This window comes from Hyperoodon ampullatus, assembly GCF_949752795.1.
Source record: "Hyperoodon ampullatus genome assembly, chromosome: 13".
Taxonomy (NCBI): Eukaryota; Metazoa; Chordata; class Mammalia; order Artiodactyla; family Ziphiidae; genus Hyperoodon; species Hyperoodon ampullatus.
Window position 1 is genome coordinate 47613743 of NC_136926.1, and position 12177 is coordinate 47625919.

Below are 12177 nucleotides of genomic sequence, written 5' to 3' on the forward strand. Positions count from 1 at the left end.
ATATTAAAAATCATCTCTATCTCTTTAAGTTATTGATGATTCCACAATCAGATTCGGGATGCTCCCTGTACTCTCACTTTCCCTCTACCTCCTTGTCTTGTTCAAATTCAAATTCTACTAATGATTTCCAGGTCAATGATAGTTCAGAAGGCAGCAAGTCAAAGTGGCCAAGGGCATGAGGCTTGGAGGGTGTGCTACTGCAGTGAATAACAGAATCTACTATTAGGGGATGTAAATGGATGGAGTGGGGGTGTAACTAACATGAGGAGATAGGTCAGGCATAAATATAAGTTCCTGTATTTAGGTGAAAATTCATAAATGGTAACCGCAGGAAGATATCACCTCACATCTGTTAGAATGGCTATCATAAAGAAGAAAAGAGATAATAAATCCTTGCAAGGACGTAAAGAAAAGGCAATATTTGTGCACTGTTGCACTGCTGATGGAATGTAAATTGGTACAGCAACTATGGAAACAGTATGGAGTTTCCTTAAAAAAATTTAAAATAGACCTAGCATACAATCCAGCAATCCCACTTCTGGCTATATATCCAAAGGACGTGAAAAATGGATCTCGAAGAGATATCTGCACTCCCGTGTTCAGCATTATTCACAACAGCCTAGATATGGAAACAACATCAGTCTCTGTCTAGGGGTGAATGGATAAAGAAGCTATGGTATGTATGTACACAGTGGAATATTATTCAGCCATGAGAAAGAAGGGAATCCTGCCATTTACAACAACATGGATGGACCTCGAGGGCATGATGTTAAGTGAGATAAGCCAGACAGAGAAAGACAAATATTATATGACCTCACTCATATGTAGAATCTAAAAAAGTTGAACTCATAGAAACAGAGAATAAAAAGTGGTTGCCAGGGGCTGAGGGGTGGAAGAAATAGGAGAGTTTGGTAAAAGAGTACAAACTCACAGCTATAAGATAAATAAGGTCTGAAGACCTAACGTAAAACATGGTGACTATAGTTGATAACACTGTCTTATATAATTGAAATCTGCTAAGAGAGTAGAACTTACATGTTCTCACTAAAGAAAAAAGATAAATATGTGAAGTGATGAGTGTGTTCATTAACTAGATGATGGGAATCCTTTCACAATGTATACATATATCAAATCACCACTATGTACGCTTTAAATATCTTAAAATTTCGTTTGTCAATTATACCTCAATAAAGTTGAAAATAAGATTCATAAACGAAAAAAGCAGAGATGATGGATAATATATGGTGATTTTTGATCATTGCGACCAAGAGGTCATGATGGGTAGTGTTATGTTGCGGGGAATGTGGTCGCAGCTATTACAGTTACGAATGGGTTCAGGTTGCATCATTTGCAGTAGAGCATCTTCCAAAGAAGGTTACTGTCTCAAAGTCCTGTGTACTGGCCTGATTCTACCTGGAGCACGTATCCAGTTCAGAGCATCACATTTGAAAAGAAGCACTGACCACCGATGGGAGTGTATCAGAGGAGGAAGTTCTGGGTGATAAGGATTCTGGGAAATGTGTCTGAAGAGGAATCATTCAAAGAAGCTGGAATGTCTATTTGGCAAATAGAAAATAAGCTGTCACTCACCACTCAAATGGCTATAAGGAGACCAGCAATTTCAAACTCAAATTTCCAGGAGGCCAGGAAGGAACACAGAGGAGAGAAACAGGACATGTGTAAGGAGAGAAAAAAGCTCAAGCATGAGAGTGCCACTAGAGATGTTACCTAGCCTCAGAGTTGAAGGAGAGGCCTGGTCGTTGTAATGTCTGAGAATGACAGCCCAAAGATTATCATCACATGTGAGAATAGGCCTAATGCTACATTCTTTTCTGATTTCTCAAGAGAAGCCAGAAATCCACATTTTCATGCAATATGTCTCAATTTTTAATTTTAACAACTATTTCGAAAAAAATTTTAAAGACAGATTTCTCAGGCCAAACATAACATGTCTATGGGCTGGTGGCAGCCCAGTGTTGCCAGGTCATGATGTCTATGGGACACATTTCTCGGTTTTAACAGAAAGTAGCGCAAAGATGCATAGATGGAAGATTGACTTGGGACATGAGAGCACATTCGAATGTTTAGAATTCACAGTCAGAAAACAGACTCTCCACCCAAGCTCTGAGCATTGGGAAATAGTCCAGAGAATATTAGATGACAATATATGAAAGATATAAGAGAAAGGATTTTCTCCTTAGCAGAGATGTTGAACTAAATTATAATTATATTTTATACCAGAATAGTGGCTTACAGGTTATCAAGCGCTTTTGTATTATCTCATGTAAAAAGTTATTAGAATAGTTCTTTGAAGTAGAAAAGTATGTATTTCTCTTTTACAAATGCATGAGCTGGGTATCTGAGATATTACATAATTCACAGAAGGTCATCCTGGAAACTGGGCAAGAGAATTAGGACTCAGGTCATCGAACTTCAAATTCAAAACTCTTTCCAGTGCTACTTCAGAGTCAGACTCTAAGGCTATGAGATTCCATTCCTAGCTATGCTCTGAACTGGATTTGCTCCTTTGTTATTTTTCTGTGGTCAGTTTCCTCCCCTGCATATTTCCATATTCCTGGAATGCCTTCCTGTCCCTTCCACTACTCCCTGAAAGCCCTTATCCTTCATCACCTCTTGTCCAGTTTCTTCCAAGCTGTCACCTAAAGGAATGCTCCCCCAACTCTCTGTGCTCCAAACTGGACTCACCCTTGACATGTGATTGTCCAAAATTTTTGTCTATCTTCTTTGCATCTTCTACATATACATCTTTATCAGGACAAAACCTGTCTTAACCCATAACAAAGCCACATGCACTTATGTGCACACACATACACACAAGAGCTGGTACTTGATCAATGAATCATCAAATGATTATAATTGCTGGACTTGTAAACTGGTCAGGAGAAAGAGAACCTTTCGTCAACCATGGCTTCTAATTCTCACAGCCATTTCTACTTCCTTCCAGAAACTTTGATTCTGACAAAAGCCAGCTGGGTAGCCTTGTTTCGGCACATTCAGTGCAGGAGAGGCCATAAAAACTATCTGGTTCTTTGTATTTCAGGCTCGTGGATGCCAGTTTGAAATGTGTCATTATTCCTTGGGTCGAGAACCTTGTCTCAGAAGAACACAAAAATCATGGAGAAATTGCTGACTAAGTTAAGCTTCCAAATGACTTAGTTTGGCTGAAACATAGGTTTTTCAAATGTAAGCACTGCCAAAGGTTTTTCCTCGTTGACTCATGGATATAGCTCGAGTGCAACGATGCTTTCTGATGCACTATATTTAAGCCTGTGTAGCCAAATGTCATTCCATGTGAAATAAGTTATTACAATTTGCATCTATCATTTAAAATGAATGATAAAATGTATAGAAAATGGAAAACATGCATAGAAATAATAGGTAGGGAGGAATAAAATCTCCAAGAATGTTGCTGCATCCAGCCACGCACGGAGAAGAGTATTCTTGTTTGTTTTGATTGTTTTGTTTTGGTGATCTAGCTGGTCAAATGACCTGTTAAGAATATTTCATAGAGCTAATGTTCTGATGCTCTAATCTGTCTAGGTAAGTTTCATATTTGTGTGGGTTACTTATCCTCCCTTTGTTGACAAAGTCAGTAATCAGAATCAGCAGGTTTGGAGTCAGGTTGGCAGGGCTCAGGAGGCTGGCTGGGGAGAAGTGAGTATAAAAGCCCGAAGCTGGGAGCAGCCCTTCTCAGAGACCCACCAGTCCTTGGCAGAATGGCTTCTTCCCGTCTGTTCCTCCTTTGCCTCGCTGGACTGGTATTTGTGTCTGAGGCTAGCCCTGTGGTGAGTGTTCGACTCTTTGAAGTCCTTTCTTATGTCTCCTGTGGACGAAGTAGAAGGGACTCCTTCCTGCTTTGCCAACCAGCTTTTGTTAGTAGGGCCAGGGCACCCAGCATCTATTTTTAAACATAATTGATTCAAACTTCAAAAAGAATGAAATTCTGCAGAGCTCACTGAACTGGGGCTTGGATCCTGGGCGCTCTCCTCTATGGCTTTGCAATGGTGCCTCAATTTCCTCAGATAAATGGTAGAAATAAAGATCCGATATTCCAGAAGCTATTACTATTGAGTTTTCAGAAGCTTGACATTTGATAAAGTTGATTTCCCTTTAGCTAATCAAAAAGTATGTAGTGATTAACCTCTGAAAGGTTTGGCAGACAATGTTCTAGTCAGATATCTAACTCTTAAATCCTGAGAATTCCCTGGTGGTCCAGTGGTTAGGCCCCGGCCCTTTCACTGCTGCGGGCCCCAGTTTGACCCCTGGTTGGGGAACTAAGATCCCGCAAGCTATGCAGTACAGCCAAAAAGAAAAAAAAAACAAAAATTCTTAAATCCCCTAGGAGAATTAACTAAAACTATAAAAAGGGTCATGAAATCATCTGACATTATTTTACAGCAACTAGTAAGAGGGAATCACTACAGCAACAACTGAGTAAAATGCTCTCAGGTAAAACTATTTAGTCCTATGGCACAGTACATCTTTGCCATAATTCCACTCAAATGACGAGGCTTACTGAAGCAACTGTTCTCAGAGGGCCTATTTTCTCCCTTCAAGTTCGTTATACACACCCCCGCTGGAGCGCAGCACGTCCAGAGGCAGAAACCATTCCTTCTTTGGAGACAATCACGTCTCTGCTACACTGAGTGAGGGAAGCTCATTAACCATCAACACTTCCGTGGCTGGAAGTGGGATTCGCATGTCCTTTCTGCCTCGCTCCAAATCAAAGACCACAAAGGACGCATCCTGTCGCTCTGACCAACTTTGTTGACTTTTCACTTGTCTTCTCTCTGCCCAGGGCTCTGGTGAATCCAAGTGTCCTCTGATGGTCAAAGTCCTAGATGTGGTCCAGGGCATTCCTGCTGTGAACGTGGGCGTGAAAGTGTTCAAAAAGGCTGCTGACGAGACCTGGGAGCCATTTGCCTCGGGTGAGCTGCCCGGGGAACCCAGACGGAGGACTTGGTTATACCTTCCCATCGCCCTGCCACTTGTTAGAGAGAGGGGCTCACATTGTTACCAGAAGGGGGGCCCCTTCCAGGGCCCGAGAGTGGGCTCTAGTCTAACACTCGGAAATGAACTGTCCGAGGAGACGCACGTGCTGACAAAGCAAGAGACTTTACTGGGCAGGAGCGCCCGGGCAGAGAGCAGCAGGGTAAGGGAACCCAGGAGGACTGCTCTGCCACGTGGCTCGCAGTCTCAGGGTTTATGGTAATGGGGTTAGTTTCTGGCTGTCTCTGGCCAATCATCTTGCTTGTCCCCATATTTGGTCTGACTCAGGATCCTTCCTGGTGGCAGGCACATCTCTCTGCCAAGATGGATTCTAGCTCGAGGGTTTCTGGGAGGTCGGCAGGACCTATGGGCTGGCGTCTCCTCCCTCCTTTTGGCCCCTCTCGGGTTCTCCCAGTTCGTTTTCTGAGGCAGTGCCGTGTTCCTTATCGGGACCTCCTGTTGTGAGACAACTCATGCAAGCAGTTGTTGTCGTACCGGGCCAAGGCGGGCGGTTTCGGTCAAAGGGTCCCTAACAACATCATTCACTAAAGGTCCACCAAGTAAACTGAAAATGTGGGCAGAGGGAAAGCGGATTCTGAGAAGGATGCCCTCTTGCCTTGCTCAGCTGCAAGTGACCAGGATCCTGAACAGCATTCCGGGCAGCTTCCTACTCCCCACTACACTTCACCACATTTTGGGGTCATGAACCACATGAAAAGGGTGATGAAAACTATGAACTCCATGCCCAGAAAAATACACATATACACACATACAAAAATATGCATATAATTTCAGGAATTCCAGATTCCTTGATGCCCTTGCATAACACTCCTTGTCTTGGAATGTTAGGAAGGATGTAGACTTTGTGGTGATTTATTAATGAAAGGAATGGAATCTAGGGGCTGCATGGAGGAGGTGACTGTCTGTAGTGTATCTGGATCATCCAGAGTCCAGGGCTGTTGTCTAGCAAACCCTGGTGGAGCATCTACTCTGTGAGGCTGGGGCTATCGAGCTCCATAAGAAAAGACACGGAAGAGAAAGACACATGATAGCAGGCACAGCCACAGACCAGCCTCACCATGCCCCACTGCTGGGAGCCCAAATGACTTCTCACCTTCACCAGATGCTCTATAACTTTCACAGAGTTCTTCCACCTCCACTAGCAAGAGTTTCAAAGAAAATGCACATTAGTAAAATCGAAACCAACCAACTAAAAGAATGAACAACGAAGAAACACTCAGCACCAAGCGATACTGCTAAGAGTTTCTGTCCCCTGAGAAGAGAGTTTCTATGGGTTTTCAATGAATCCCAAGAATCTCATGATGATTCTTGAAATAGAATTTTTTTTTTTTTTTTTTTTACACATGATGATTCTTCATCCATCATTGGGAAGGCCATTTTCTTTAGTGTGGTTTCCACTGAGTTTTTATTTGTTGGTTCATTTATGTTTCTATAAAATGCCAAGAACACTGTGGAAATGCCAAGTTAAGAGAATATTCTAAGCACGAGACAGAATGGATGCCAAAAACATTCAGATGAAAATAAATAAATAAAATAAAAAGGTAAAAAAAACCAAAACAACATTCAGCTGTTTGTGGGAATTTTTTTTCTGATGATAAGACAAAAAAGGGAAATCCAATATTTTCTTCCTGGCAAGGAAGAAAGGTGGGAGGGTAATGAACAGAGTCAATAAAGACAACTTCCATTTTTACCTGTCTTAGTTTTTGCTATCTGATGGAGAGTGATTTCTAACACCAGCCATTGAGCAGGTACTTACATAGAAACAGAAGTTGCCTACTTTAAAAACAAAAAGGAGTTGCCTAGTATTTGTTGATGGCAAAGAGTTACCAAGGAGCCTAATCATATAAACAATGAAAAAGTCAGATATGGGTTTCTCCTTGTATTTTGGGGTTCCCATTATGTGTACAAATGATACCACCTCTGGAAGATACCCTCACACAACAGGAGAGAGAAGTGAGGCCCCCAGGTTCCCCAAGGGAACCGCAGTCAGAGAAGCTCTTGGCCACTTCCAGGGGTAGTTAACGAACCTTCGCCCAAACACCAACCATGAATCGTAATGACTATTTTTTTTTTTTTTGTAATGGTAACTGTCTGGTAATTAGTTTACTGAAACCTAAATTGGAACATGTAGACACAGAAGTACATTGAAAAGATTTTTAGCTTTCGGGAAAGGAAACCCATTGCAATAAAACGTCAGTCTTTTCAACTGACAGCAAGAACTCCTCTCAGTTTTCTATGTATGAACAAAATCCCGTCACATCAAATTATCCAACAAGTTAATAAAAACAAATTTTCCTGAAACTGCACATTATTTAAGTCCTCCAAATTAGCGGCAGTCAGCTCAATCTGTGCTTGGTGTTTCCCGGGGACTGTGGACCCATAGGTCAGGCTAGCTCTGCTGCAGGCTACCTGGGTGCCAGGTGGGCCCCAGGGAGGTCACAGCTTCAGTAACTGCCTTCCTGAGTGGCCTGGGATGTCCCTCCTCCCCCACCATGATGGTTAGAGCTTCTTTGACCTTCCCACGCCTCACCCACAAGCCCCAAGTTAGCCCAGTTCAAACGCTTCCCTGAGTTTCTAGATGTTCCTCTATCTCCTGCCATTGGCCTGGAACCAGGGTTTTCATCTACAACTTCCCCCTCAAAACACAGAGGAGACAAGGCCCCTTGCTGGGGAAGCCATTTACTTTCCTCCTTACTTTGTACTGAATGGGGAAGGGGCCAAAAATGTGTTTTTTGTTTATTAGTAATGGGTCCTGTTGGATTGAATGACTTAAGAACGTGTCTACTGCAGTTAAAAGAGGTATCGTGTTTATATTAATGCTTTAAAGTTTGGTCACTCCGGGAGCATCAGTTTACAGGAGTGTAAATAGGTGATAATGAATGCAATGAAGGACCCCACATTAAAAGTGTACCTCTCGGGCTTCCCTGGTGGTGCAGTGGTTGAGAGTCCGTCTGCCGATGCGGGGGACACGGATTCGTGCCCCGGTCTGGGAGGATCCCACGTGCCGCGGAGCGGCTGCGCCTGTGAGCCATGGCCGCTGAGCCTGCGCGTCCGGAGCCGGTGCTCCGCAACGGGAGAGGCCACAACAGTGAGAGGCCCGCGTACCGCAAAAAAAAAAAAAAAAAAGTGTACCTCTCTAGAAAATGTCAGTGTGGTTTTTTTTTCTTTTCTTTTTTTTTAATTGGAGTAAAATTGATTTACAATGTTGTGTTAGTTTCTGCTGTACAATGAAGTGAATCAGCTATATGTATACCTATATCCCCTCCCTCTTGGACCTCTCTCCTACCCCCCATCCCACCCACCTAGGTCATCACAGAGCACCGAGCTGAGCTCCCCGTGCTATATAGCAGGTTCCCACCAGCTATCTATTTTACACATGGTAGTATATTTATGACACATGGTAGTGTATTTATGCATAATGACTTTTTTGAAGTGAAACCTCATAAGAGAAAAAATCTACAATGAGCGTTTTGAAATATTCCTGACAAATTTCCTGTCAGTTAATTTTAGACAGTTACTAGAATTTTCCCTGTCCTGACCTAGTTGAGAAAAAAATATATATATATATATATATATACATATATATATAATCACATACACAAACTGCACTTGTGTGTGTACGTGCATGTGTGTGTGTGGTGTCACCTCAAAATGGCATTTATTCCCTCAATGCCTAACTTAACGTGGACTTTTGCACCTTCTAGGAAAACCAGTGAATTTGGGGAGCTCCATGGGCTCACAACAGATGAAAAACTTGTAGAAGGAATATACAAAGTAGAATTAGACACCAAATCCTACTGGAAGTCACTTGGCTTTTCCCCTTTCCATGAATATGCAAAGGTGAGTGGATGGATGCTTGTGTTGTTTTTTATTTTTTGTTTGTTTTCAATCCCAGAAAATGCACCGTTTGCACTTTGCACACCTTGGAAAAGTCGGAAGGAACGTACTGGACTAGCACAGCTTCCCTTTCCCATTTCTACAATCAGAAATCCACAAAACTCTGAAAAGCAAACTTTTTCTCTGTTTGATGATAACTCATTTAGTAACATGACCTGAACTTACAAGATGCTCTTTAGAGACTTCATTCCTTCCACTGACTCCTATTGTTTGTCTGTTGAAGAAATATTAATATGTTGGTTTATTAGGCAACCCTCCAGACCCCACTTAGGGTGTTATACAGCAAAAAATAAGTGCATCATTTTACTTCTCTAAAATCTGACAATTTTTTCATTGCAAAACACAACTGGCTTCCAGAGGTTTGGAAAAGTGATTTCGGACAATGCATACAGAGACATTAAATTCATAATAATAATAGCAGCACAATAGATAACACTTTTCAAGCATATACTACCACTGTTTTCTATATTTAACCTATGTAATCTTTGTAAGCAACCCACTGGAGCCATTCCTATTATTATCCTTATTTTACAGGTGAAGAAAGTAAGGCACAGGGAAGTTAAATAACTTGTCAAGGTCATGGGGCCAGTAAGGGGAGGAGCAGTAATATTTACCACCAGGGCCCAGGCTGGGTTTAGCCTCAAGGTGTGCCTCAGCTTTCTTCCTGTGAGAAGTCACGCTAAAAAAAAATAAATAAAGCCACATTTGTAACCCTTGGTTCACACTCTATTCCTCTGCTTATGAGGTAGTGGGAACCTCAGAGTTATCCATGTGCCCAATCTCCTTGCGTCTTCCTTGTCTGTAATAATTCCTTAAGTCATGTAAAATAGATGGCTGCTGTGGAAATAGAATGCAGACATGTCGGTCAGCGTTAAAGATCAACTAATTGCACGAGCAATTAGGAGCTCTGTGATCTCCCTCGGTCAGGTTAGGGCCACCCTGATTTTTAGTGCGAATTTGCCAAAAAAAAAGAGAGAGACCTGATTATACAGGCGGGAGTAAAGAATCTGGTTGAAAGGGCTGCGCAAGGCTCCAGCGGCTTAGCTGGCCAGCATATTTGGAGTTTTGCCTTTTGCTCACACTGTTCCAGAAAACAAAATAAGAAAGTAAAAATAATTTCTTTGGACTTGGAGTGGTCTCTCTGTCTGTGACTCATATTTGGAGGCTCTGCTGAAAAGCAATCCGGTCTGTGTTCCTTCCTAGGAGGTGTTCACAGCCAACGAGTCTGGCCACCGCCACTATACCATCATGGCCCTGCTCAGCCCCTACACCTACTCCACCACGGCCCTCATCAGCGGCCCCAAGAAGTGAGGGGCACCTGCTTCGGTGGACTTGCAGGATGAGGGACAGGACTTCGTGTAACCAACAACATTCCATTTTTATTAAAGCAGTGCTTTCACTTTATAGGCTATGTTAGAAACTCGGGCAGAGACAATAAAACATTCCTATTAAAGCACTTCCCATTTCACCATTTGAACTTGTTTTTTTAAAATTCCCCTGTTGTCCTCTCGAATAAAAAAAAGAATAAGAATCCAAATTTGACAGAAATGCAAAGGAACTCAACTTCTCTGGCTGAACTCTGGGGGAAATCCAAATTTCCAATGTTTTCCAAGCTAAGCACATATTCGACCTCGTCCGCAGCTATTAAAAACACACATTCTGAAAATGAGAGAGCTTCCTTTTCCTTTCACCTTTGGTGAATAGCAAAAGGCAAATTCTAAGGGTCCTCTTCTTTATTATGTGCATTTCCTTTAAGTGCTTCGCTGATTTCAAGAGTAGCCCAGCTCCACCGGGACAGACTTACAGTGACTCAAGCCCTCTAATCCGGTTCAGAATGACCACAGCCCACAGGCAGCTGACTAGGGGATGTGATCAGAGAACGCTCGCACCCCCAACTCACTTGGACTAACCCGAAATTCATGTACTGAGAGACTGCTGTATGCCAAGCATTCCTTTAGATGCTTTGAACCTACAGAATAAGATCCAGTGCCTGCGTATAAAGAGTTCACATTCTTTTAAGAAGATAACTATGTCAACGTGATTTGACAAGGGCTATGGCCCAAGGCACCATGCCTTGGTGGGAGGGTGGGAATGAGGGAGTAGCAAACAGCCTGGAGAAGTCAGAGAGGGACTCAGAATAAATTGCACTTGTTTGAAATTTGACTCTTAGCCATTTATCGGGTAGAAAAGGAGGAGGTATTCTAAGTAAGGAGAGCAGAGATTGCAAGAGCAGGCCAAGGGAAAGAGCTTGATAAATTGAGAGAACAGATGGGGATTAGAATGTTGGATCGTAGGGTGTATTGAGGTGCACTAGGTTGTGCTGCTGTAACAAACAACCCCAAATCTCTGTGCCTGAACACAAAGTTTATTTCTCATGAGTGCTAAGTCCAATGCAGAAGTTCATGTTCTGGTGACCCTCAAGGTGGCTTTCCTCCAGATGGTGACTCAGGGCCCCAGTTTGATTTATTTTGTGGCTTCAAGGGACACCTAGTCAGCAGACTGGAGGAAGAAATTATGGTATTAGCTGCCTCTGCACTGAAGTGTCACACATGATTCTCCCTGACATTTCACGGGCCGGAACTAGTTACATGGTCCCATTCAGATGCACTGAGCAATATGGTCCCCAGCTAACAGTCATTTCCCAGAACAACTCTACAGTCTGGAAAAAAAGCACTAAAAAATCTGTGTTGGTCAACAACCATTCCTGTCACAGTAGGGTTGGGAGTGGCGGGAAATGAGGCTGGAGTGAAGGCTGATGGCCCTGATGTCACCTTGATTTGGGGCTTCTACCCTCCAGAACTGAGAGAGAGAACCATGTGTCTCTGCCTTCATATGGCTGCCTTCTTACTGGATTATAATCTCATCTTTTATTTTTTAAATATACATTTTATTGTGGTAAAAAAACACATAAAATTTATCACCTTAACCATTTTTAAGTGTTCAGTTTGTAGTGTTAAGTATTTTCACATTATTGTGAAACAGATCTCCAGAACTTTTTCATCTTGCAGATCTGAAACTCTATACCCATTAAACAACAACACCCCTTTGCCCCCTCCACATGGCCCCTGGGGACTACCATTCTGTCTTCTGTGTCTATGAATTTGAATTTGAATTTACTTTAGATCCTCATATAAGTAGAATCAAACAGTATTTGCCTTTTTGTGACAAGTGTGACCTCATCTTAACCAATTACATCTCCCATGACCCCATTTCAAAATAAAATCACATTCTGAGGTACTGGAGGTTAGG

General features: G+C 42.4%; 1 protein-coding gene across 1 annotated transcript; it reads left to right on the forward strand.

The window, feature by feature from the left end:
• Positions 1-3737: 3737 nt before the first annotated feature.
• TTR (transthyretin) lies at positions 3738-10239 on the forward strand (the record flags this gene model as incomplete). The annotated part of the gene is given in 5 exon segments (XM_079718173.1): positions 3738-3806; positions 4820-4943; positions 4946-4949; positions 8736-8871; positions 10132-10239. Coding segments are annotated over 5 exon segments (441 nt in total).
• Between the last annotated feature and the right edge of the window lie 1938 nt (positions 10240-12177).